At 44.8% G+C, this 26,257-nt stretch overlaps 1 protein-coding gene across 1 annotated transcript in view; it reads right to left on the bottom strand.

Moving 5' to 3' along the window:
• The window catches only part of AMACR (alpha-methylacyl-CoA racemase), an 82,784-nt gene that overhangs the window by 11,802 nt on the left and 44,725 nt on the right, over positions 1 to 26,257 (bottom strand). Inside the window, exons 4-5 of the mRNA XM_040338130.1 lie at positions 25,860 to 26,020; positions 12,647 to 12,833 (exon numbers count right to left, since the gene is read on the bottom strand). Coding sequence (XP_040194064.1) covers positions 12,647 to 12,833; positions 25,860 to 26,020 — 348 coding nt within the window. The remainder of the gene's footprint in view (positions 1 to 12,646; positions 12,834 to 25,859; positions 26,021 to 26,257) is intronic.

Raw genomic sequence — 26,257 nt, forward strand, 5'->3', positions numbered from 1 at the left:
TAATACGTGTTTTACCAAGTATGTTTACTGTACGTCTATTTAGCTGGAAAATATTGTGCATATGGTAGTTGATGCTGCTGTCAAATATGACTAAAATAGGTTTTCAACGAAAACCTCCAGTGATCAACATGTGACGGCACACGTGAGGCCGATATTAAGCGCACTGCCTATGTAAATAGCAGTGTAATACTGCCACAAGTTTCTTATTATACCTAAATGACTAGATCCAGCCGCTATTCACCGCGCACAGCCTGGACCAATTCATATGGGATAATCAGTGTTTATTCATGGAAAGGGAGCTGACAGATATAGGAAAGAAAGGGCTCCAATCTTACATAACAGAAGACGTCTCTCCTTCAAAGAACACCTTGCGTGTATTCAAGAATTGCTTTGTCTGTGCACAAAGGAAGGAGACAATTTATGTAAAGAGAAAATATTATACAGAAAGTAGGCAGGAAGGAAAACATTTTACATCAAATTTAAAGAGTCACTAAATTAAATACCCTTTGGTGTGGATTTTTCTCTGAATTGACCACATGAAGGCGACCTTAAAGGTTAATTTTTTTTTAAACAAACATATCATCCCTGAAGAAGTCACGAGACCGTGACGTAACGACGTAGAAAGTGAGACCTATGCAATCAGCCGGAGGCCAACGACAGAAAGTCGGCTTGTCATCACGCCGCGTCCTATGCTGTAGCGCGAATTGCTGATTTTAAACCCTTTTTATGAAGATTTGAATAAATAATTTTACCACCGTACACAACGTCCTTCACTATTGTGGCATCTATCTTTTCACCTCATCCTTTGGCTCCATCCCTGAGATACACAGACACACGGATCCCAGGACCCCCAACGCCCCAGGACATCATTGGAATCCATTCAGGAGTGGCGGCGCTGACCCAACAGAAGGAGGAATCCTTTGCCCTATGCGCATATACCATCGGTTGAAGGTAAGGGCAATAGGAGATAAGTTATCGGATTCAAACACCATGTCTAGATGATCCATCCATTTGATTTGCTCCTCAAGATCATCCCTTTGCTATTCCATCTATAGACTCTATATACAGTGTTTATTGCCTCCAGTGGGGCAGTCACCTTCACGCTTTGGGCCCTCCTAGCCCACTTTTTCACTTATAGGTCACAGTGTGTTGGCTATTCAGCCATCATGTGTATTGCACCCATACTTTAGCGCTTATGATTATTTTTATGTATCATACTTACCTCCACTGTGCAGTTCGTTTTGCACAGAGTGGCCGCGATCGTCCTCATCTCGGGTCCCACGGCGGCTCTCGCGACTCCTCCACGCAAGAGCTAATCCCCTCTTGGGGTTAGCTTGCGGGCGCGCTCTTGCGTGATACAGTTGCGCCATTGATTTGATTGACAGCAGCGGGAGCCAATGACTGCTCTGCTATCAATCAAGAACAAACTTCTTTCACATTGTCATTATGGGGTATTGTTTGTGGAATTTTGAGGAAAATAACGTGAATTTAATCCATTTTGGAATAAGGCTGTAACATAACAAAATGTGGAAAAAGTGAAGCACTGTGAATAGTTTCCAGATGCACTGTATGGAAGTTTATAGTACTGTCATATACATGAGTACAGCGGCACGTATTTATTCACGTCAACGGCTGTACACTGCACTTAGGCTGCCCGGACAGGGGAAATAGCCTGAGAATTAAGCTGATCTGACTCAGCCGTCCCATGAGCTAGAAACCTTAAATGTACCACTTTACTGGAAGCTTTAGATATTGAAATGTTGTAAACTCATTTTTGGAATTACATTTCCATATTAAAGCTTGAAAAAGATCTCAGTAATCAGTTTTACATAATTGAATCTAGCAGCATGTCCTGTGACTCACTAAATGAGAGACTATTTGCAAATGAGTAAAGTGAGTTTGGGAAGGAAGAAAACAAAGAGTTCTGTAGAGAGATGATGCTGCTCACCCTGAAAATGATATCAAGGGTATTTTCCCCAGTGGGGTTTTTGGGCAGCTCAATTAATGTTAGGAAACAATGTAAAAAAGGAAAGGTTTTTATTAAATGACACATACAAAAAGGAGGATGAGAGGATGGTTAAGATATGAGTTGCGGTGATACAAAATCATTAAAATTCCATAACTGTAACAAGACACAACAAATTGGTATACAGCTTGGCATAGGTAGGTACAAGCATATAGCATCGGAGCGCAGAGGGGTCGGGACGTCATTCGGGGAGATCTCTGGGGCCGCCTTTATTTTTGACGAAGGAGTCCGGCTTAGACTGTTCCATACCTATACTTATCAATTTGGTAACTTTGTTAACCTTTTGTGTAACTTGTGTGTGTTTTTTCCCTTTCCCTTCTTTTCTCTGTCCCCGTTATACAAATGCGAGGCGAGAGAAGGGGATAGTTGACAAAACATATAATAGTTTTTTGTAAATCTCTTTTTAGCTACAACAAAACCTCTGGAGGGTCGAAACGCGTTAGTAATTGCTATATGCTTGTACCTACCTATGCCAAGCTGTATACCAATTTGTTGTGTCTTGTTACAGTTATGGAATTTTAATGATTTTGTATCACCGCAACTCATATCTTAACCATCCTCTCATCCTCCTTTTTGTATGTGTCATTTAATAAAAACCTTTCCTTTTTTACATTGTTTCCTAACTCATTAATTGAGCTGCCCAAAAACCCCACTGGGGAAAATACCCTTGAAGACAAGGGCCCGGATTCACAGACACTGGCGCATATTTATGCCGCCGTAGCGTATCTCCTTTACGTTACGCTGACGCAGCGCAGAGAGGCAAGCACTGAATTCACAAAGCACTTCCTCCCAAATCTGCGCTGGGTTTCTCAGGCCTAAGTCGGCGTAAGTGGAAGTGGGCGTGAGACATGCTAATTAGGCGTGACCCCATGCAAATGATGGGCCGAGCACCAGACAGATACGTATCGCCAACTGCGCATGCGCCGTCCCGTAGGCGCATCTCAGTGCGCATGCTCACATTCACGTCGGAACAACTGCCTAAGATACGTCGGATCACTGCCTACGGCGTAAACGTAACCTACGCCTAGTCATATTCACGTCCTACGTAATATAAGTCGGCTTGTGTTCCCTGGTGCAGCCCTTTGCATGGATGCTGCTGAGTTACACCTCCTTTATGGGGCATAACTTTATGCCGGACGTATATGACTTTACGCGCACTGCGTCGGACGTACGTACGTTCGTGAATCGGCGTATCTCCCTCATTTGCATATGTGAATATTAAATCAATGGGAGCGCCAAATACGTCCAGCGTAAATATGCGCCCACTCTACGCCGGCGTAGGCAAGTTACGTTGGTCGGATGAAGCCTATTTTCAGGCGTATCTTAGTTTCAGAGTCCGGCGCATAGATACGACGGCGCATATTTGCACTTACGCGGCGTATCTCGAGATACGTTGGCGCAAGTGCTTTGTGAATCCGGGCCATAGAGTTCTTTTATTGGTGAGTGTCCACAGATCACTCCTTAGGACTGCATTGATTTCACCTGTCACAGTCACTGCATGGGAAGACAGAGATCGCTGAAGTGTTTTCAGACCGAATGAATTACCGAGACCGCAAAGATTGCCATGCAATATCATTTCACACACCTGGGACTGACTGATATCGGTCTTGCTGTCAATAGACTGCAAATTGGATTTTACCTCCATGTTTATTCCCAAAGATTTCATGTTTATAATGAACAGAAGCATTATCATACATAAGAGTCATGCTAATGTCATTTTCTGTAACCCAGATGACATTTACCATATAATTCCATTCTGTGCTCTGTAGAGAATTCTGCAATAGATGTGTTTATTCTATCATCCGCAGCTTAGTTTTTGGTCTGATGGTAATAGGAATGAACTGCCTCTGTGCTGGTTCCCACCCTAGATATACATCAATGAAAGTGTATTACAAAATAAAATAAACAATTGCCTTTTGGATAGAGCAGGGATCAGTCAGAACCTTTAAGATTCTCAATGAACCCTCTACAGTCTACACAAAGCCATGTTTGGTTCACATATATTGCAATGAATGTTCAAGTTAGCCAACTGTGTCAATGTGTGGCACCTCTACTTTGCAGAATGTTAAATACTTACCCGTAAGCGCATGCGCGGCAGCTCCCAAGATGGCCACCGGCATCTAGAGCTCTGCTTCACCACGGCCCAATGGCTGACCACCGGAGCTAACCGAGCGCTCCTCTGGCCCTCTCACTGGGATATTCATACAGGGGGAACCCCTAGGAACGTGCGGATGTCTTCCCCGCTCGTCTGGAGGGACCTCTCGAGCCAGATGTCGACGGCTCTCGGCCCTCTCAGCTACGCTAAGATGGCGGCGGCTCCACGAGGCCCGCTCGCCTCAGACTCCACAGAAGACACCATAGCTGACCAGGACCTGATCCCTCCACAATCCCCAGGTACCGATTATCCCCCGCTGGTTCCGGCCATCTCTCCTCCTTATTGGGTAGAATGGGTACTGGCTATCCCACTACCCCCATGATGGATCCTCACACAGGCCTGCTGCTCTCAGTCAGTGAAGCACAGGAGGAGGCCCCAATCCCCACTGACTTTCCTTCTATGATGGCTGCCTTTTCTCAGATTCTATCTAAAGGCCTTGCTTTGAATGCTGCACAGATTACTTCCTCTATTCATGCGTATTTGCAGCAGATAGGGATGAGGATGGACACCATTGAACAGAAATCTGACCGAGCTGTGATTAGGATTAATCAGAACTCAGCCAGGCTCCAAGAGGTACAGGAGCAATTGAAGACTGCGTTTGCGAAGATCGACGACCTCGAAAATAGATCGAGACGTTATAATTTTAGGATACGGGGGCTCCCGGAATCAGAAAAAGAGGTGCAAGCTGCAGTGAAATCTCTTATTAAGAGCCTTATCCCTGAGATTGCTGAACACCGCCTTGAGCTGGACAGAGCCCATAGAGCTCTTCAAACTCCTCGCTCAGATGGTCTGCCCAGAGACATTATTGTAAAACCACACTACTATTCGGGCAAGGAGGAGGTGATGAGAAAATCTAGGTCCTCTGACAGTCTCACTTTGCATGGACACAAGATTCAGATATTCGCCGACCTTTCTTCATGTACGGTCCAGAAGAGGCGTTCGCTCAAACTGTTACTTCAGGTCCTGCTGGACAAAGAAATTACATACAGATGGTCCTTCCCTCTCCATCTAAACTTTTCCTACAATAACAAAAGCTTCGGCTTCTCCTCATTTACGGAAGGGGAGCGTCTCCTGATTCATCTTGGGCTGATCCACCTGGAGCCCCCTCCTGCACAGGCCAATAGAGGTACCCCCACTTCTGCAAAGAGACCCCCACCAGCAAGCCCGCTGCAGCAGACCTGGATGAAACAGGGATCCAAGTGTACCAAGGAAAACCTACCGCCATGAGAATTCAACCCCCCATTCTTTTTTTTTTTGTGTCTCCCCCACCTTCCTGGCATTGAAAGTCCACGTTGGACCTGACTCATTAGTGTTTTTTAATGAACCCAGCGGTCACACCCCCCCTAATATGGGTGGTCCGGCGTGTGACGTGGACTGGGAGTAGGGAGAAACTATCTTATTCCTGATCTCCTACGGGATTGTTTAAGGCTGCCCAGCAGCCCGGTTTTACGATTTCTCCTAGCCTAACATACAACTCTAGTTAGGGATTTTATACGGTTTCACTTTTAGATTGATAGATTGGAGCCGCCAAGATGACTCCATTTCCTGGTTGATTTGAGTTACATTTTGGTATAACCGGAATAGTGTTCTACCCGGATTATACTGTATCTCTCTTCTACATTGTTTGGGGTAGCCCTACCAGATTTTCTGTGTTGTCATCAAGCTACTCCATGGGTAGGGCCTGGGTGGGACACCCGGTGACGTTATATACATTTTGGTTTGTGTTTTAAATTTTTCTCTTATTACTAGGGGGCGCTCAGTAGTTAGGGGATCATAGGTTACTTTGTGACCTTCAGTTATAATTGCTACGAGGTGGTGGGGCTGTGGTGGACCCAGTGCACCTCCATTGGATCGGAATCACTTTCGGTGCATCTTGATCCATACCCGGTTTCCCTGTCGCCACTCGCCAGGGTATTCCGGTCCCACTAGGTTTTGGAGTAGGAGATGGCTAGTCCACTCCACCCCTGGGAGCCCCGAGTACTGTACCGTTTTGTTATTTTTGTCCGAATGCTACTTCAGGTATACAATGATGTTCCCTTTCTTTTCTGTTTTCCTTTCCTCTTTCATCTCTTTTCTTCTTCTTCTTGATTACGCACTTCAGGGCGCTCACAGGTTCCACGGCTGTCTCCGGTCTTCCATCCCAGGTTCCAGATCATGGCTTCTCCAGCCCCCAGGGACTCACCGAGAGTACTTCTCTCGTGGTCAGGGTAAGTTTCGGAGCTACTGTATAGATTCCTCCACTCTGATCCATGCCTGTCACACATCCCTCCCCGCCATCTCTCAAGATTATTTCACACAACACTCAGGGCCTCAACTCCCCGGTCAAACGCAGGAAGCTTCTCCAACTTTATCACTCCATGCATGCTGACATTCTCTTACTACAGGAGACCCACTTCCCTTCCACCTTCAAACCCACGTTCCTTCATCAGCGTTATCCTCAATTTTTTTTGCATCAGCAGATAACAAAACAAAAGGGGTAGCCGTCTGTTTTGCCAGGCATATCAACCTCTCACAGCCTCAGACTATAATAGATCTACAGGGCCGCTACACTCTGGTTTCCGGCCATATTGACAGAGAGCTATACACTTTTGTTTCCTACTACACCCCCAACAAGGGGAAAAAACTTTTTTTTTAATCTTTGTTATGCAAGCTACAGAATCATCTTAAAGGTACGGTTTTTATAGGCGGAGATTCAAACACTGCCTTCGATTTTGCCCCTGACAAATTGGCGAACGGTACATCAAAGCCCAAGCACCCGTCTAAACAGAGTGTTAAAATAGCTAAACTGCCTAATTTTGCAGGTTTAATAAACATTTGGAGAGAGACCAATCCACACACGAAAGACTATACACACTTCTCAGCGCCCCATAACTCCTTCGCTAGGATTGATAACATTTTCGATCTCGCAGCAACGATTCCTCTCATTAAAAGTTCCAAGATTGTGGAGTCTCCCCTTTCCGATCATTCCATGTTCACTTGTATAACGCAGAGACCCACGGGGTCTGGTGGTCCACCTCGCTGGCGTTTACGGGAGTCCCTTTTAAACGATCTGGAACAATGCTCCTTATTCCTGATCTCCTACAGGATTGTTTAAGGCTGCCCAGCAGCCCAGTGTTACGAGAGGCCATTAAAGAATATTTCCTTATTAATGCAATGAGCAAGGTGTCCCCATCTTCCGTCTGGGCGGCGCACAAATCGGTTATCAGAGAGAAACTTATTCAAATGTCGTCTGAACTTAAAGCTCAGCACAATGCGAACACGCTGAAACTGAGGCCCCGTACACACGACCGGATCTGTCCGTTGGGATTTATCCACGGATCAGTTCCAGCAGACAAATCCGGTCGTGTGTACGGCCTAGCGGACATTTTTCGGCGGACATTTGTCCAGCCGACCGGTTTTCAAGCGGATAAAAATTTCTTAGCATGCTAAGAAAACTATTCGCTGGAAACCTGTCTGTCGGACTGATCCGGTCGTCTGTACAGACTCACCGGATAAGTCCAAGCGATCCCCATCCCTCGCATGCGTGGAAGTATTTACCTTCCAGGGTCGCGCACTTCGCCGCGTCATCGTCGCGGCGCGGCCATGTCACCGCGTATGTTTTCCACTGGGATTTTGATCTGATGGTGTGTACAGCCCATCAGATCAAAATCCGGAGCAGAAATGTCCGCTGGAAACGGTCCGGCGGACCGTTTTCATCGGATATCCGCTCGTGTGTACAGAGCCTTAGAGGATTTTCGAAAATTGGCGAAGGCTTACAAGAGTCGCCCCACCCCCGAAAACCTTTTGCAAATCTCAGGTACATGACTCATGGCTGCAGATGGGTACAGTGAGGTAGGGAGACTGGAGTATAAGCCGGGGGGGGGGGGGGGCTTTCTCAGCACAAAAAAATGTGCTGAAAAACTTGGCTTATACTCGAGTATATATGGTACTTACAACTTGACCCATATAAAATAAACTTGGGAGCGCCGCTCAGAGCACAGAAAAACTCCCCCCTGCAGTCCAGATTGGGTGCCAGTGTTTGAAACAAGTTCATCCAGGCTAGCTGAAACAGATGAAAAGACAGAAGGTGGAAACACTGCACACTAGAACCCATCCCCTATACAGAGAAGTAAAGATACGGCTTTAGCCTGAGCTCCTCCTGGCTATGCTCTTCTGACATGCTTTGCCCCATTCTATGATTAAGCCCCGTAGGCGGGGCGAAACATGTTGGAGGAGCATAGTAAAGAGGAATTGAGGCTGAAGCCATATCTGTACATCTTTATATACTGTCTGGGTTCCAGTGTGCAGTGTTTCCACCTTCTGTCTTCTGACTGACTTGCACTTACTGAAATCTTGAAAGGCCTCTTTTACATGGGTGGCCAGGAGTACAGTGAGGGTAGCAAAAACAGACGGCTGAATCACTGTTTTACCACTCGGTGACCATCCACCTAAAGCTCACTAGCTGCAGCTGGAGTGTGAACTTAGCCCAAGAGTCAAAGAATATATGGACAGGGTTACCTGGGAATCTTAAGGGTTGATATGGGGACACACCCCTCAAGCACCTCATTTGATTTAGATATATTTATTTATTAACAAAAGGATCAATGGTACTTATACACACCACCAACACCAAATTGCAGTCAAGGGTACAAACACATTTTAGACAATTGTGGGTTTCCAACCTTGTGAGGACAGTTTGAGAAAATACCCTTTCTGTTCCAGTGTGACTGTGCCATAAAGACATGGTTCAATGAGTATGTTGTAGAAAAAGTCCAGTGGCCTGCACACAGTCCTTACCTCAAACCTACTGAATACCTTTGGGATGAAGTGGAATGAGTCAGGTCTTCTCATCCAACATTAGTATCTGGCCTCACAAATGCTCCTTTAGTTAAATGGGCACAAACTCCAGCAGACAAACTCCAAAATCTCATAGAAAGCCTTCAAAGAAGAGTTGAGGCTCTTATAGCCACAAACTGTGATCAACTTCATATTACTGCCTATCGTTTTGGATGTCAAACAGGCTAAAGCCTCGTACACATGATCAGCTTTTCGTCCGTTTTTTGTTGCTTGCTAGTCTTATGTTGAAAGTGAAGAGGTTACTCACAATACAAAAATTCTCGTATGACAAAATACAACTTCAGAAGTGATGTAATGTGTTGACTAGTTTTGTATGTATGTGTTCTTTGGTTTAATTTCTGAGCATGCGTAGTCTTGCGTTTTCGATTTTTTTCATACGCAAACCGAACAGATTAAACAAAAATTTGCGTATGACAAAAATGTTATAGTCTGCACATCCAGCTTTTGTCTGACAAAAAAACGGAATCAGCTGTTGAAAGCACCATATGAACGATCCGAAAATCGGCAGATCGTTCATCTGATGAAATTTTACTTCCGCTTTTCGTATTGTGTGTACGGGCCTTTACTCAGTAGGTGTGATGGTCAGGTGTCCACAAACCGTGTCCACAAACCGTTGGCCATGCATGGGAGCTAGGTTCCATTGTATAGTTTGGGTCAGCGACTAGATCAGGGTCTGTGGCTGTCATCTAACTGTCAATTTACCCCAAATTGCACTATATGTCCACTAAAGTATGTTTTGTGTAAGCAAATATTTGCAATTGTGCAAAGTAGAGCAGGGACTGGCCATGAGAGACCACTTTGATGGACTTAGCCAGATTGCACATGTATTGCTAAATATGTAAATCAAGAATGTTCTGTTTTTAACCACTTCCCGCCCAGCCTATAGCAGAGTAATGGTTGGGTGGTGGTTCAGTTATCCTGACTGGATGTCATATGACGTCCAGCAGGATAATGGCCATCGCGTGCCCGTGGGGGCATGCATTGCGGAGATTGGTGGTGTGGTGTGTAGGTCTCCGACGGAGGCTCTTTACCGTGTGATCAGCCCTGTCCAATTACGGCTGATCACGATGTAAACAGGAAGAGCCATTGATTGGCTTTTCCTCACAGACGCGAGTAGAGGAGAGCCGATCAGCTGCTCTCCTGACAGGGGGGGGGGTCTGTGCCGATTGTTTATCAGTGCAGCCCCCCTCTGAAGCCCGCCCAGGACCACCGAGATGTCGCTAGGACCACCAGGGATGGCCATCACACTGGAACACCAGGTATGCCACTCTAGACCACCAGGGAAATGCCAATCAGTGCCCAGGGAGCTGCCAATCAGTGCCTGAGCAGCTACCAATGAGAATCCATCCCCAATGCCTGTCAGTGCCAGTGCCATCATGATGCCTATCAGTTCCATCTATCAGTGTCACATATCAGTGCCCATCAATGCCACATATCAGTGCCCATCAGTTCCACGTATCCGTGCCACTCATAAGTACCCACCAGTGCAGCCTTTCAGTGCCCATTAGTGTCGCCCATCAGTGCCCCCATGAGTGCCGCCTATCAATGTACATCGTCAGTGCCCATCAGTGCCACCTCATCGGTGCCAACATTTCAGTACCGCCTTATCAGTGCCCATCAGTAAAGGAGAAAACGTACTTATTTACAAAATTTTATAACAGAAAAAAATATATATATATATTTTTTTTTTCTAAATTTTCAGTCTTTTTTGTTTAGCAAAAAATTTAAACGGCAGAGGTGATCAAATACCACAAAATGAAAGCTCTATTTGTGGGAACAAAATGATAAAAATGTTGTTTGGGTACAGTGTAGCATGACCTCGCAATTGTCATTTAAACAGCGAAAGCACTAAAAGCTGAAAATTGGCTTGGGCAGGGGTGCAAGTGGCTGGTATTGAAGTGGTTAAGCAAATGTTTGCTAGAAAAGAGTTAGGGTGAATAGCAGTGTGCAGATAGTTCATTGACAATCTTTTCTCTGATAGCCATTGTTCCAGTGACACCAGTCTAAAACTGTTTGTACACAGATAGACTTTCATATGAAAGTTTACGTTATGTTCGATGTACAAAAAAATATTTTCTAATGGTTAGTGAGGTCAAAACAATGTTAATTTTTGACCATAATGACAAAAAATTGGAAGGAGCAGGATAAAACATTTTGCTCAAACACAATACTAATGCCCCGTACACACGATCGGAAATTCCGACAGCACAAGTCCGATGTGAGCTTTTGAACGGAAATGCCGACCGAGTGTAGGCTCCAATGGACTTTTTTTTGTCGGAATTTCCGCCAACAAAAGATTGGAAGCTGGTTCTCAAATTTTCAGACGGAAAAAATTCCTATCGGAAAACCCGACTGTAGCAATTCCGACATGCAAAATTCCAAGGCATGCTCAGAATCATTGAACTTAATTTTCTCAGCTCGTCGTAGTGTTGTACGTCACCGCATTCTTGGCGGTTGAAAATTCAGAGAATGCAAGCCAAACTTGAGCGAAATTCAGTCAGAAAAACCATCCAAGGGTTTACGCGGCATAACTGTGAATGTAGTTTTTCATTCAAGGAAAAAAAATCATACATGTTGTAATGAAACCTGTTTAATACGTCTGCGATTCCATTTAAAAAGGCAGATCTGGACCAAATTTTAAGACTTTCAAACTAATTTAGTTGACTCTATGATGGCAAGAAAAACGTTGTAAGAATGCTCCGATAACAATTTTCATATGAATGTTCCTAAGAAATTCTAATGTTTGGCCAGCTTAGGAGAGGATTTCCCTTCACTTTTAGAGAGATAGCCCTTTTTATAGTGTCTGTGGGCCAGATCCACAGCCAGCGGGCGCAACTTAAATATTCCGATTTAAGTTACATCGCCGCAAAATTTCTACCTAAGTGCCTGATCCACAAAGCACTTACCTTGAAATTTGCAGCGGTGTAACTTAAATCCGTCCGGCGCAAGGCGGGCCCAATCTAATGGGGCGAGTCCCATTTAAATTAGGCGCGCTCCCGCGCCGGACGTACTGCGCATGCTCCCGACGAGATTTTCCCGACGTGCTTTGCGTTACGTTGCGCCGAGTTTTGTGAATCGCGACAGGTAAAAAAGAGATGCGGCGGGGAAATTTATTTATTTTTTTTAAATTTGACAGCGACGCGGGAAAGAAGGGTATACTTTTACATGGTGTACTAAGTTTACACTTTGTAAAAGCAGCCCTAATTTTGCGACGGCAAACTAACACTTACGGAGACTTAACAAAGGGAAAAACCTTTGTGGATCTCCGTAAGTGCTAATTTGCATACCCGACGCGGAATTTCAACGAGAAATGCCCCCAGCGGCGGCTGCGGTACTGCATCCTAAGATCCGATAGTGTAAAACTATTACACCTGCCGGATCTTAGGAATATCTATGCGTAACTGATTATATGAATCAGCAGCATAGATAGAAACAGGGATACGACGGCGTATCAGCAGATACGCCGTCGTATCCCTTTTGTGGATCTGGCCCTGTGTGACAGGAAGTGAGGAGAAATCTCAACAGGACACGGACAGCAAAAAAAGGGATACAAATACTAAACTGAGGTTAAGTATACACTTTAACTGGTTTCTGACCTGATTTGCATTTGTGTCTTGCAATAAATTTACCTTTTAGAAGTTCTTCATAAAACTGTGGTTCAATTGCACCTACAGCCATGTATTTCCCATCAGAGGTTATATAGGTGCTGTAGAAGGGAGCTCCACCATCCAGCAAGTTCTCGCCTCTTGGCAGGCTCCATAAACCCGCATTCTGTGTCTTATAGACAAAAGACCCCAGGTAGGCGGCACCCTCTACCTAAATGAGAGAAGGTTAAGGTAATTATCAAAGACAAACTATAATGGTATTAGGTAAATTTTATTTATCTTTAAATTAATATATTTAACCACTTCAATACAGGGCTTTTATACCACCTCAATACCGGGCCTATTCTGGCACTTCTCTCCTACATGTACAAATCATAGACCCGGATTCACAAAGCACTTGCGCCGACGTATCTCCAGATACGCCGCGTAAGTGCAAATATGTGCCGTCGTATCTGTTCGCCGTACCCACAAACTAAGATACGCCTAAAAACAGGCTTAATCCCGTCGACGTAACTTGCCTACGCCGGCGTAGGGTGGGCGCACATTTACGCTGGCCGCATGGTGGCGCTGCCATTGATTAGCCATTCAAATATGCAAATTAGGAAAATACGGCAATTCACGAACCTGCGCCCACCCAACGCAGGCTACGAGAGGTGTGCGTAAGTTGTACGTCCGGCGTAAAGTTAAGCCCCATAAAGGAGGTGTAACTCAGCAGCAGACATGTAAAGGTCTGCATCAGGGAACAGAAGCCGGCGTTTTTTACGTAGTTTACGTTGGACGTGTGTCTGGATGGGCGTAGATTACGTTCATGGCGTAGGCAGTGATCCACCGTATCTTAGGTAGTTGTTCCGACGTGGTTATGAGCATGCGCACGGGGATGCGTCTACGACGCATTCGCAGTTCGTTCAACGTACTTGTCTGGCTCTCAAACCATCATTTGCATGGGGTCACGCCTCATTTGCATGGGTTTGCATGGCTCACGCCCACTTCCACCTACGCCTTTGAAACCCAGCGCAGTTTAGGCAGCATTGGCTTTGTGAATTCCATGCTTGCCTCTCTGCCCTGCGTCGGCGTAGCGTACAGGAGATATGCTACGGCGGCATAAATGTGCGCCGCTGTCTGTGAATCCGGGCCATCATTCTTTTGCTAGAAAATTACTCAGAACCCTCAAACATTATATATGTTTTTTTAGCAGACACCCTAGGGAATAAAATGACGGTCATTGCAACTTTTTGTCTTTCACGGTATTTGCGCAATAATATTTCAAACGCCCTTTTTTGGGGAAAAAATGGTTTCATGAATTAAAAAAATAACAAAACAGTAAAGTTAGCCCAATTTTTTTTGTAAAATATGAAAGATAATGTTACACTGTATACAACACAGGCCTGGAAAACATCTGAAGAGCCATTTTAATCAAGCACTTGGCCTTTTATGTGTGTGCCTTTTAAATGCTCTAGCTTACAGCAATCAATTGATCTAATAAAAAACGAACCTTTAGTGTTCCTTTAAACTTAGTGCTGTTAATTGAGACAAGTAGACACTATAGAGGGATATGGCTTGTTCATATTTTATGTCTACAACCAACTTTAAAACTGATCTTTATATATTTTTTTTGTTACAATTTATACAAAATCTCTTAATTACACATAAACATTCAATACAGTATACCAATGAGGCAAGATTTAAAGGGGTTGTAAAGGTAAACGTTTTTTCACCTCAATGCATTCTATGCAGATTCTCTGCGGATTAACCTCCCTGGCGGTATGATTCTTTCAGAAAAAACATGCTGAAAGCGGTACCATTATTTGCAAGGAAATTTGGCGTTTTATATTGTAGGTCTGTCATTTTTAGAAATAACTCACTTAAATCTGACCAAACAAGCTTCTAATAGGCATCCCGGGTATGACATTTTTTTAAAAACAAAATTATAAATTATAACATAATAAATAATTATAACAAATAATAATATAATTATAATAAAAATTATTCAATAATGTAATCAAATCAAAATCACTGAAATTTGCTCAGTTGCAGAATTGTTGCTGTCATTATTTTATTTTTTATGACAAATTTCCCCACAAATCGCTATCGCACAATTCTGCAAGTGATTATAATTTATTATCGCTGTTTTCTAGCTGATCTAAAACCATTTTTGACATAAAGGGACACTTTTGGTTGCTATGGACAATCTACAGTTTGCAGGCAGAAAGAAAAGTTTTTATTATATAAAAGAACATGCAGGACACTGGGCAGACCACTAGGGACAAGGGGTGTGTGTTTTTTTTACATACAGTACTGTAATCTATAAGATTACAGTATACTGTATGTAATGTGTTTGTTTACTTTTTTGAATTTGGCGCCGTTCTCCGTCCCCGTGCGTCGTAACGTTGCAGGGAACGGAGATCGGCGTCACACGGAGGCACTGTGTGAATCGAGCGAGGTCCCGCTCGCTCACACAGATGGGTGGCATCGCTGGATCCAGGGACAAGGTAAGTAACTTTGCCTGTGGATCTAGCGAGGCAAGCCTGAGTCTGACTCGGGGTTACCGCTCGCAGCAGGAAAATCTAACCCCGAGTCAGACTCGGGAACACCGCCAGGCAGGTTAAAGGCCCCCCGAACCCCCCCCTTTACTTACCTGACCCCTCGAAAGTCCCACGCCGTGAACGTCCAGGCTTCTCGTCCGTCTTCCCGGTTCATTCATTGGTTGATTGAAAGCAGCGCAGCCATTGGCTCGCGCTGCTGTCAATCACATCCAATGATGCGGCGTGCCGGGGGCGGGGCAGAGTGATACAGTCGTCGGCTATGGCCACCGGCTTTATCATGGGAGCGCACCCGCAAGAACTCAACACTGTGCAAACTCGCTCGCATGAAGGTGTTGAGTCCTTGCAGGGGGGAGCCAAGACAGCCGCCAAGGGACACCAGAAGACCAGGTTCAGGGCCACTCTGTGCAAAACGAGCTGCACAGTGGAGGTAAGTATAACATGTTTGTTATTTAAAAAAAAAAAAATTAATTACTTTAGTGATCCTTTCAAGAGCATTCTTTATCTATTACCTCCTTAAATTTATTTTTTATTAAAGAGAAGTTTGTGATTTTCCCCCCAAAAATGTATAAACCTACATACTCCCATCTATGCTGTCCCTTGTCAGCTCTATGACTGAGAACGCCCCTGCTCCTTCACCATCACTGGAGCGCTGATCTGTGGAGGGGCGGGGAGCGGCCGTCTCAGCGGCTCGCTGAAAGGCTGAGACTGCCATCAGTCCAGGCACCTGGCGAATCCAGACTTCGAAAGTCGGGATGACGCGGTGCTTGGACTGATCCTGGTTACTTCAGCAGAGAGCGGTCTTCAGACTGCTCTCTGCTGAAAATGGGTCACAGGCAGTGCCGATCCTGACCTCCCTGGTGCCCTAAGCAAAATGACATGGCACATTAAAAATGAGAAGCGGGGGGCGCTGACGACAGTGACATGTCACATTAAAGAAAGTTGAGAAGTGGTGGGAGGGGGTGTTCTGCTGTCGGAAATGACATCTTACATTAAAGCGGTAGTTCACCCCCCCCCCCGACACATTTTACCATCGAGACAGGCATTGTAGCGCGAGCTACAGTATGCCTGTCCCGATTTTTTTAACCCCGGACTCACCTTGTAATCGGAGATCGTATTTTTCGGCTCCCGCGGGGAATGGGCGTGCCTATGGAGAGGGAGGATGATTGACGGCCGGCCCTGGCACGTCACTCTCCCCGAAGACAGCCGGAGTAGGTCTCGGCTCTTCACGGCGCCTGCGCACAGGCTATGCGCACGCGTCGTGAAGACCAAGCCTATTTCGGCTATTTCCGGAGAAGCGTGACGCGCCAGAGCCGGCCGTCAATCATCTTCCGTCTCCATAGGCACGCCCATTCCCCGGTATCTTCAATCTACGAGAACAAGGTGAGTACGGGGGTAAAAAATTCGGGACAGGCATACTGTAGCTCGCGCTACAATGCCTGATTTTATGGTAAAATAAAAAAAAACTTTTTTTTTTTCGTCGATTGGGTGAACCCCCGCTTTAAATTGAGGAGCGGGGGGTGCTGACTTCTTACCTCTTCTCCCATGCAACCAGCGAGTTGAGAAGCGGGGTGAGGGGGCGAAAATGACTTCTCACCAGGCGGGGCCTCTAGTAATTTGGGGGGCCCTTCGCAGCTTTGCAGGGCCCTTCGCAGCTTGCATAGTGAGCCTATAGGGCGGATCGGCACTGGTCATAGGAGTGCAAAACTAAATGCACTCCTGTGACACAGAGGAGAAGCCCAGCCAAATGAGCTCAGGCTGGACTTCTCCTTTAACCAGAAGAACATGACATGTAATTACCACACTCTAGATGCCCCAACACAGCCGCAAGCCTCACGTCTCATTTTTTTCAGATCAGTCACTCTTATGGTTTTATTGCCCAGAAGAAAGAGAAACTCGCTGTATAGCATTTAGAAGGTAAACCTCTGCCTCTGAACTAAGGCCCAAGTATAAACCTCGCTATATGATTTTCTTTTTCTCAAGAGCATCAACTAGTGAATTATTTATCAGGCACACACATAAAAGGCCAAGTGCTTGATTAAAATGGCTCTTCAGATGTTTTCCAGGCAGTTTTGGCCTGTCAGAGGCCCGGTTATATGGAGACAGCAACGCGCGGTAGGTCTCTACCACCTGAAAGGCTTGTGACAGGCGTGAGACGTTTGACTTAATTATAACAGGCCCTTTAGATATGACAGTCTTCGAAGTGAGACAGATCTGTCTGGCCTTCTGTCAGAGAAAACTTATGATTTCACATCACAATCTCTGTGGCTTTTAAAGATGGGCATCTACATCACAGAGATAAGTACAATAAAGGGAATTTACAGCATAGTACTTGTCTAACTATGACAGATAATACTCTTATATGTTTCCTAAATGATCCTTTCACTTCAGTCCCACACAAGAAAAAGCATAACACGTACAGAAATAACATCAAACAAAACTCTACACATTGCAGAAATAATATTTCCTGTTCAGTTTTCAGTAAGTTCTTAAAGCGGAGATCCACCCAAAAATGGAACTTACGTTTAAAGTTCTTCTTACCCCGTTACATGCCACATTTGGCATGTCTTGTTTTTTTTGGGGGGGAGTGGGGGCTTTGTTTTGAAGGGGACTTCCTGTCCCACTTCCTCTTAGAGGCGACTCCTCCTCTCCCCCTAGGTGGCCCCTCCCTCTAGGCCAGGGGTGCCCAACCTTTTGAAGAGCGAGGGCCGCTTAAGCGACTTGGTAACCAGTCGCGGGCCACAATGAGCGGAGCGGATTGGATTGGTGGTAGGCATTTGTAAATGGACACAAGTCCATTTACATCTGCCACTCCTTAGAGGTGAATGGAGGGTCTGATTGGGTCTGACTGACCATGTGAAATAGGCCTAAGGCTGCTTTCACACTGATGCACTGTTTACCGGCCTTGCGGGTGTAGCACAATTCACCTGTGGCTTTCCTGCAGGTCAGCTGCACTTTGCCATAGACTTCTATAATATCCTGTAGGTGTGGTGCACTTTCAGAAAGCACACAAAACTCGCAGGTAATAGAAGTCTATGGCTCAGTGCAGGTAGCCCACAGATGCACTTCTCTGCACCCGTGGATCAGTTTGAAAGAAGCCCAGTAACCCCTGCAGAACAGATATGCCCATATTTACACTGTGATTTTAGTAATAAACTTACTTTTAATAACAGTATTCTATTCTATTTTATTACATCCCAGAGCAGGAGGTCGCGGGCCACATCAGAGGGCTCCGCGGGCCACATGTGGCCCCCAGGCCACTGGTTGGAGACCTTTGCTCTAGGCGATCTCCTGGGACACATGACAGGTCCCAGAAGATCGCCTATCCACTCTAAAAGCGCAGCACGACTCACGCATGCGCAGTGCGCGCCCGGCCGTGAAGCCACAAGCTGTCATGGCCGGGTGCCCACAGTTCCAATGAAGGCGCCGAGGAGAGGAGGGGGAGAGGAGCGGGCCTCCGTGCGGCCGCATCGCTGGACAGTTGAGTGGCTACACTTTTTGTAGCTGCTGACTTTTAAATAACACTAAAAATAGCCTGGAACTCCACTTTAAATGAAAAACATCAGTTTACACTTTTAATACATTTGTTTTTTCCTTATTCCACTGGGGGGGTTAGTGGCCAAGAGCCTAATTTTGATTTCCCACAAGAAAACCTTCTACTTTATGGCCTCATGCACACTGGACAAGGGGGGGGGGGGGTGCACTGCACTAATAGATCTGTGGTGATTACTGTGCCTGAAAGTCTATTAAAAGTTTTTAAAATATATATAAAAGGAGAGTCCACATGGGCTGCCAGTCCAAAAGTTGATGCTCTTAGCCACTGTTAAGAAGAGAGAAGGGACAGACGCCTCTAAGTGTAATATCTCACAACCATTTATTAAAAGTATCAGCACATATCCACTTACATGAGGTAGAGAGTTATGGGCATATCATAGGGAACTCTAGGGCTTCCACCGTACTGATGAGGTATGTGCGGGGCTCCCGCTCACGATACATTCTCTGCAGGAACCGAGGCAGTGGTCGAATCCTAATGTATGTTGGTTATATATTCTGGTACATCTATGAAATTTTACCACTCAGAAAAGACACACACTAATATATATACACATTATATATATATATATATATATTATATATAAGTGTGTGTGTTCATTTCTTTTTCTTTTTTTTTTAACTATTATTGTCAATACCATTGTGACCTTACAGTGGGGGGAGATGACGTGGACATTACAGTGGGGGGAGATGTGGATATTATAGTGGGGAGAGATGTGGACATTACAGTGGGGGGAGATGACGTGGACATTACAGTGGGGGAGATGACGTGGACATTACAGTGGGGGAGATGACGTGGACATTACAGTGGGGGAGATGACGTGGACATTATAGTGGGGGAGATGACGTGGACATTACAGTGGGGGAGATGACGTGGACATTACAGTGGGGGAGATGACGTGGACATTACAGTGGGGGAGATGACGTGGACATTACAGTGGGGGAGATGACGTGGACATTATAGTGGGGGAGATGACGTGGACATTACAGTGGGGGAGATGATGTGGACATTACAGTGGGGGAGATGACGTGGATATTACAGTGCGGGAGATGTGCACATTGCAGTGCGGGAGATGTGGACATTACAGTGGGGACTATATATGGTGGTGAACCGAAAAATTATCCAATCCGTAACTCTGATCCGAGGAACGATCCGAACCATGAGTTTTGTGATCCGTTGCACCCCTATCCGGCAGCCAATTCTTCCGGGGCTGAAGTGGTTAAAATCTTTTTTTTTTGCTTGAGTTGCTTTAAAGTAATTCATTTTTCCTTTCTGTCCCAATAACATTTAGACAGGAAGTGAAGTGCAATTTACCAAATGATCACATAGCAATATGAATACATCAAGAAGCTCAAACGCTCACTTTAAAATAGAATGATTATTGTATTCACCATAAAACAAATTCTTAGAGCCCATTGAGGGACACAGGAAGTCTTACCTTCAGGTTATACTACCACTCAATTGATTGGACACTGGCAAACAAAAAAATGGTTGGTAATCCCTCCTCTTATCAGCACTATTTTGTAGCAAAGCAGTCCCAATAATATAATCATAAACTCAGAGGGGTGGGACCTGTGTTCCTCAGTGGATGCCAAAAAAAGGGTTTTATGGTAAGCACAAAATCCTATTTGCTTCCTTTTCCATTGAAGGATACAAGTTCTTTCGTCTTTGGGAGATTCAAAAGCCATCCAATTGAATAGTGGGAAACATAGCAGGCTCAAGAAAACAGAGACCTGGATACTGCCTGACAGTGGCGGCCCGCCCATAAAGGGCGCCCGGGCGCCGCCCCCCCCTCCCGGGCACAGTGCAGTATGGGTAGCGCCACGTCTGTGCAATCACGGGATTGCAGATGTGGCGCTACATTGGCAGCCCAAAAATGCCTTTGTGGCGCAGTCTTGTGCAGTATGTCCGCAGTCTCTGGTCATCTTGTGCAGTATGTCCGCAGTCTCTGGTCATCTTGTGCAGTATGTCCGCAGTCTCTGGTCATCTTGTGCAGTATGCCTGCAGTCTCTGGTCATCTTGTGCAGTATGTCCACAGTCTCTGGTCATCTTGTGCAGTATGTCCGCAGTCTCTGGTCATCTTGTGCAGTATGTCCGCAGTCTCTGGTCATCTTGTGCAGTATGTCCGCACACTCTGGTCATCTTGTGCAGTATGTCCGCAGTCTCTGGTCATCTTGTGCAGTATGTCCACAGTCTCTGGTCATCTTGTGCAGTATGTCCGCAGTCTCTGGTCATCTTGTGCAGTATGTCCGCAGTCTCTGGTAATCATGTGCCCATTAAGAGTCCTTCTTTACTAACAGTGTAATTTTTTAGTTTGTTTGCGCCAATCTGTAAGGCTGCGCTATATACCATGATTTGTGATGCTGGGGCTATATACTCTGTGCTGTGATGCTGAGCTGTATACTCCTGACACTATGAGTGGAAGCAAGTGGAATACAGGGGACAGAATGGGTGTATTCTATAAGGGGTGTGGCTTATGAGATGTGGGAGGGACCAAATGTGGAGGGGTGGGGTCTTACGCCCCCCCATCCTAAAACTTCACCAGCCGCCACTGCTGCCTGAAGGACCCTACACCCAAAGCTGGAAACAGAGAAGCTCGAATCGTCCACCTGGTATAAGTTATAGTGATTGTAAAGTTTTGTTTTAAAAAAAAAAAAATATATCAAACATGTCATACACTGCCTCTAAAGGAGGTTACCATCAAGCGCAGGACTTTCATACAAAAGTAAAGAATCAGACAACTACTAGACTGGACAGTTGGGATCTGATATTTCTGTGGGAGAAAAACTCTGGAAAGTATAGGAAAATATAGGAAACAATGCGCTGGAGAGATGAGAACATGCATGTTCACATCCTTGATGTCAAAAAAGCCAAAATATCTCCCCGGTGAAAGAAAGTGATGACAGACCTTGTGGATTCCATGTAGAATTTCGAAGCTCAAATCAAGACATTTAGGGGCAGATCCACATAGATCTGCACCCGCGCAGCGTATCAGATACGCTACGCCGCCGTACCTTACCTGGCGTTCTTTCAAATCCTCAAAGATTTCGTGCTGTAAGTTACGGCGGCGTAGTGTATTTCTGGCGGCGGAATTCAAATCGGCGATTAGGGGGCGTGTTTCATTTAAATGAAGCGCGTCCCCGCACCGAATGAACTGTGCATGCTCCGTTTCGAAATTTCCCGCCGTGCATTCCCACACATTCCCCGCCGGCGTACTCTCTCTCTGGATCTGGCCCTTAGAGATTTGAGATCCAAGATGGGCTTCCAGGCAGATGCGGGCAGGGTGGAGTAGAATGCTTGAAACAAATTTATAACAGGAACTTTCGCAGTGACCCCTTCGTCCAGAAGACCCGGGATTGCCTGACAGAGATTAGGTAATCTCTGCAGGGATATAGGAAGGTTTGGGCAGAGAAACCAAGGGGGCATGGGCTTGTAGCCCTGGCATACCAATCAACATTATTTGATTTTTCTTGAGTGTATGTTTTTTACAAAGTGGAGTTCCACTACATTTACTAAGAAAAATGAGTGCAACTTCACTTACACAGTGCGCAGTGCACAGTCTACTTGCCTTTCATAAATCAACCCTCGTGTGTAACCAAAAGATGCAAACTACAAAAATCTAACTTTGCGATTTATTTTCTAGGTTATGACCATGGGTTTGCTTCAAGTTAGCTCATCGGCGGTGACTGGTTGCACAATATACAGCTCTGAAACCTCAAGTTCGATTAAATGCTACGGGCTAGATTCAGCAAGAATTTACGCCGGCGTATCTATAGATACACCGCGTAAATTCAAAGCTGCGCCGGCGTATTTTCTTTCTGTATTCAGAAAGCAAGATACGCCGAAATTAGGCAAAGATCCGACTGGCGTAAGTCTCTTACGCCGTCGTATCTTAGAGTGCATATTTACGCTGGCCACTAGGTGGTGCTTCCGTCGTTTTCGGCGTAGAATATGCAAATGACCTAGTTACGCAGATTCACATAAGTACGTGCGCCCGGCGGAATTTTTTACGTCGTTTGCGTAAGGCTTTTTCCGGCGTAACGTTGCTCCTGCTTCTATGAGGCGTACGCAATGTTAAGTATGGACGTCGTTCCCGTGTCAAATTTTTAATTTTTTACGTCATTTGCGTGAGTCGTTCGCGAATAGGGCTGGACGTAATTTACGTTCACGTCGAAAGCAATGACGATTTGCGGCGGAATTTCGAGCATGCGCACTGGGATTCTTTCACGAACAGCGCATGCGCCGTTCGTAAAAAACATAAAATACGCGGGGTCAACTATAATTTAAATAAAACACGCCCACATCATCCCCATTTGAATTAGGCGGGCTTACTCCGGCCCACATACTTTACGCTGCCGCAACTTAGGGCGCAAGTTCTTTATGAATACGAAACTTGCGCCCTAATTTACGGCGGCGTAACGTATCGGAGATATGTTACGCCCGCACTAAATTACGCAGGGCTATCTGAATCTAGCCCTACTAGTCTTCAATTGTTACCAGACCCACAGATGACTTTCAAAGCGGTGGGTGTTTTGAAACTTTAGCGTGGGCATGACTATGACAGCACTCAGACTGTAATCTGCATCAGAAGCGTGCAACATAAACTGACAACATGGCTACTTATCATATAATGATGGATAAACCATGGTTAATTTAGGGATCATTATGTGAAATTTGCTTCACAATCATCCTGAGGCATGGACAGGAGAGAAAAAAAACGAAATATGTAAAGCTGTCAGGAGCCCTGAAGGTACTAATTTGGACAAGTGAGCTTTCCCAGAAGCAGAAAAAAAATACACTTCCGTAGCTAAATCATTATATCTGATACAGATAATCAATTACCCTGCTGTTCTTTTTAAGACAAGATTTTACTGGGTGGCTTGATTTTACCACATATCACCAGCTTTAATCTGCTTGGAGGTCTTTATTGCAAAACACTATTTTACAGGGAAAAAAAATGAGGAAATGATTCCTTGAAGTGAAAGATTGGAAGGCTGATTAAAATCACATCTAACTTTGTATATATACTAATTAGAACTAAATATATAGGAAGGATTATCCGGCCACAAACTTCCTGTATACTTCAGCCAGCTTAGGCAATTTACCAGCGTACAAATGATCTGAGCTGCACTGCAAGATGGATTTAAGAACCCAACTATCCTATGATACTCTTGCTTAGCTTATATACACTAAGATAATTAGGATTTCCTTTCATTTGTGCTTTTTTTTTTAAGCAAATATTTTTTGCAGTTCTTATAAAATAAATACTTTAAAAGTATTTTGTTAAATATAGATGTGATCAGATTAAAGTAAAAAGTCACTGAAACTTTAGTTCTGTTCAAGGGCAGAACATTTTCGGTGCTTGATAAGGTAGGCCTGCACTGGAATTAAAATGTAAGTTTACCCTTAGGCCCCGTACAGACGACCGAACATGTCTGCTGAAACAGGTCCGCGGACCAGTTTTAGCAGACATGTTCGGTCGTCTGTACAGCCGAGCGGACAGGATTCCAACGAACATTTGCCCACCGGGCCTTTTTCGAGCGGGCAAATATTTCTAAACATGTTTAGAAACATGCCCGCTGGAATCCTGTCCATCGGACATGTTCGGTCGTCTGTACAGACCTACCGTACATGTCCGAGCGGCCGCCATCCCTCGCATGCGTCGAATGACTTTGACGCATGCGTGGAAGCATTGAACTGGCAGGGCCGCGCACGTCGCCGCGTCATCGTCGCGCCCTCGTTGCCGCGTATAGAGTACGCAAGGATTTCTGTATGATGGTGTGTACAGCCATCATACAGAAATCTCCTGGCAGACATGTACGCTGAAAACGGTCCGGCGGACCGTTTTCATTGTACATGTTTGCCCGTGTGTACAAGGCCTAAAGGGGAAGTTCCACTTTATGTCCTCCTGTTCCCCTCCTCTAAGACATTTGGCACAAAAAAGATTTTTTTAGGGAGCGGGTACCTAGTTTTAATAATGAATATGGCTATGTTTGCCATCGAAAAATGTGCGCTCTTGCCTGGGTGTTTGCCCCGGCCCATAATGAAAAATATTATATTTCATGGGATATGTGCTTTAGTACTGTCAAGTTACCGGTAAGTTTAAAGTGAATTTAATATTTTTTTCCATGTTAAAGTAGAACTAAAGGCAAACCTTTTTTTTTTCATTTTGGATAGAGTAAGGGAAGGTTATAACCCCTGTCAGATTTTTTTTTTACGCCATCTATATCCCATTGGGGAGATTTCCCTTAACTTTATGTCCAATAGTCAAAAAGGAAGTGAGAAGAAATCCCTGCAAATTAAGAACATTTCTTGGGGACCCCTAGGTTACCAGAACTAATGTCCCCATTGGAAGATTTCCCCTCTATTACTTTTCTGGGGACAACCCAAAATGTGTGATTTTCTTTCACTTTCCCTTTCAATGATAATGGTAAACAAGACAAATAAAGAAGATGAATCTCTTTAATGGGGACACAGACAGTGCCTGTAGTTATACTTTAATTCTTTAGAATGATGTGCTTCAAGTTCTGTTCATGAATTGGCTTCTGCCAAGCTCGCAGGACTTCACCAACCCTGTAACACCTGCTACGTGGTCTGTAAATGTAATGTTGTGGTCAATGAGGGATAGGGGCTCGTTGGTGACTGCACTGTTCAAAAACAAACAAATTACTCACAGTGGTCACACCGAACCCTCTGCTGCCTTGTACAGAAGGGAAACTGGCAGTGATATCAACTACAAAGCCTTGGGATTTACCGACAATAAATGGATTTCCAAACATAACCAGGATGGCTTCAGATAAGTTGTAAATCTGCATGCACTAATAGACTACCTTTTAACGTCAAGCTGTAAAAATATATAAAAAATAATAATTATCTACTGAATATCAACTGCGGAAACATAAGAGCGATGATCTACTTCAACATGACCATTGTTTCAGGGAGACACAAGTGTTAATGACTTACATGAGAGACAGCATAGTGGAAGCACTGTCTTCCATGGATCAGTGGAAAGGCTTTGATGCAGCCTGTCCATTACAACTCTTTAGAATACATTTCTTACTATATATATATAGGCAAAAGATCTTAGACTACCAAACTATGAGTACCTATTTCGTAGCCTAGAGTAAGGAGAAAGAATACTTACCATACTTGAATCAATGACTTGTCCTTGTCCTGATTTAGTGCGTTCAAATAGAGACATGGCAATGCCCAGTGCGCATATGTAGCTACCGCCTGCAAAGTCTGCCAGGAGATTGAGGGGGAAAGTTGGTGCCTCGTTGTTCTTTCCCAGTTTCGACAACAAACCTACAAGGATGTAGAAAATAGCATTTTATACAAATTAACAGATATAAGAATATTAGGATAGATTAATCTATGGACAGTAACATGTCCATTTTTATAATATTGCAATATTATCAAACAGGATGATTTCTTTTCAAAACTGGCAACTCCATTTGGTTGGACATCCATCTCCTGAAAACTTCATAAAAGTCCTGGAAGCCCTGGTGAAAAGATTCCCCTTTAGAGACACCTCTGCTGTGG

This window comes from Rana temporaria, chromosome 1 (genome assembly GCF_905171775.1).
Source record: "Rana temporaria chromosome 1, aRanTem1.1, whole genome shotgun sequence".
NCBI classification, from domain to species: domain Eukaryota; kingdom Metazoa; phylum Chordata; class Amphibia; order Anura; family Ranidae; genus Rana; species Rana temporaria.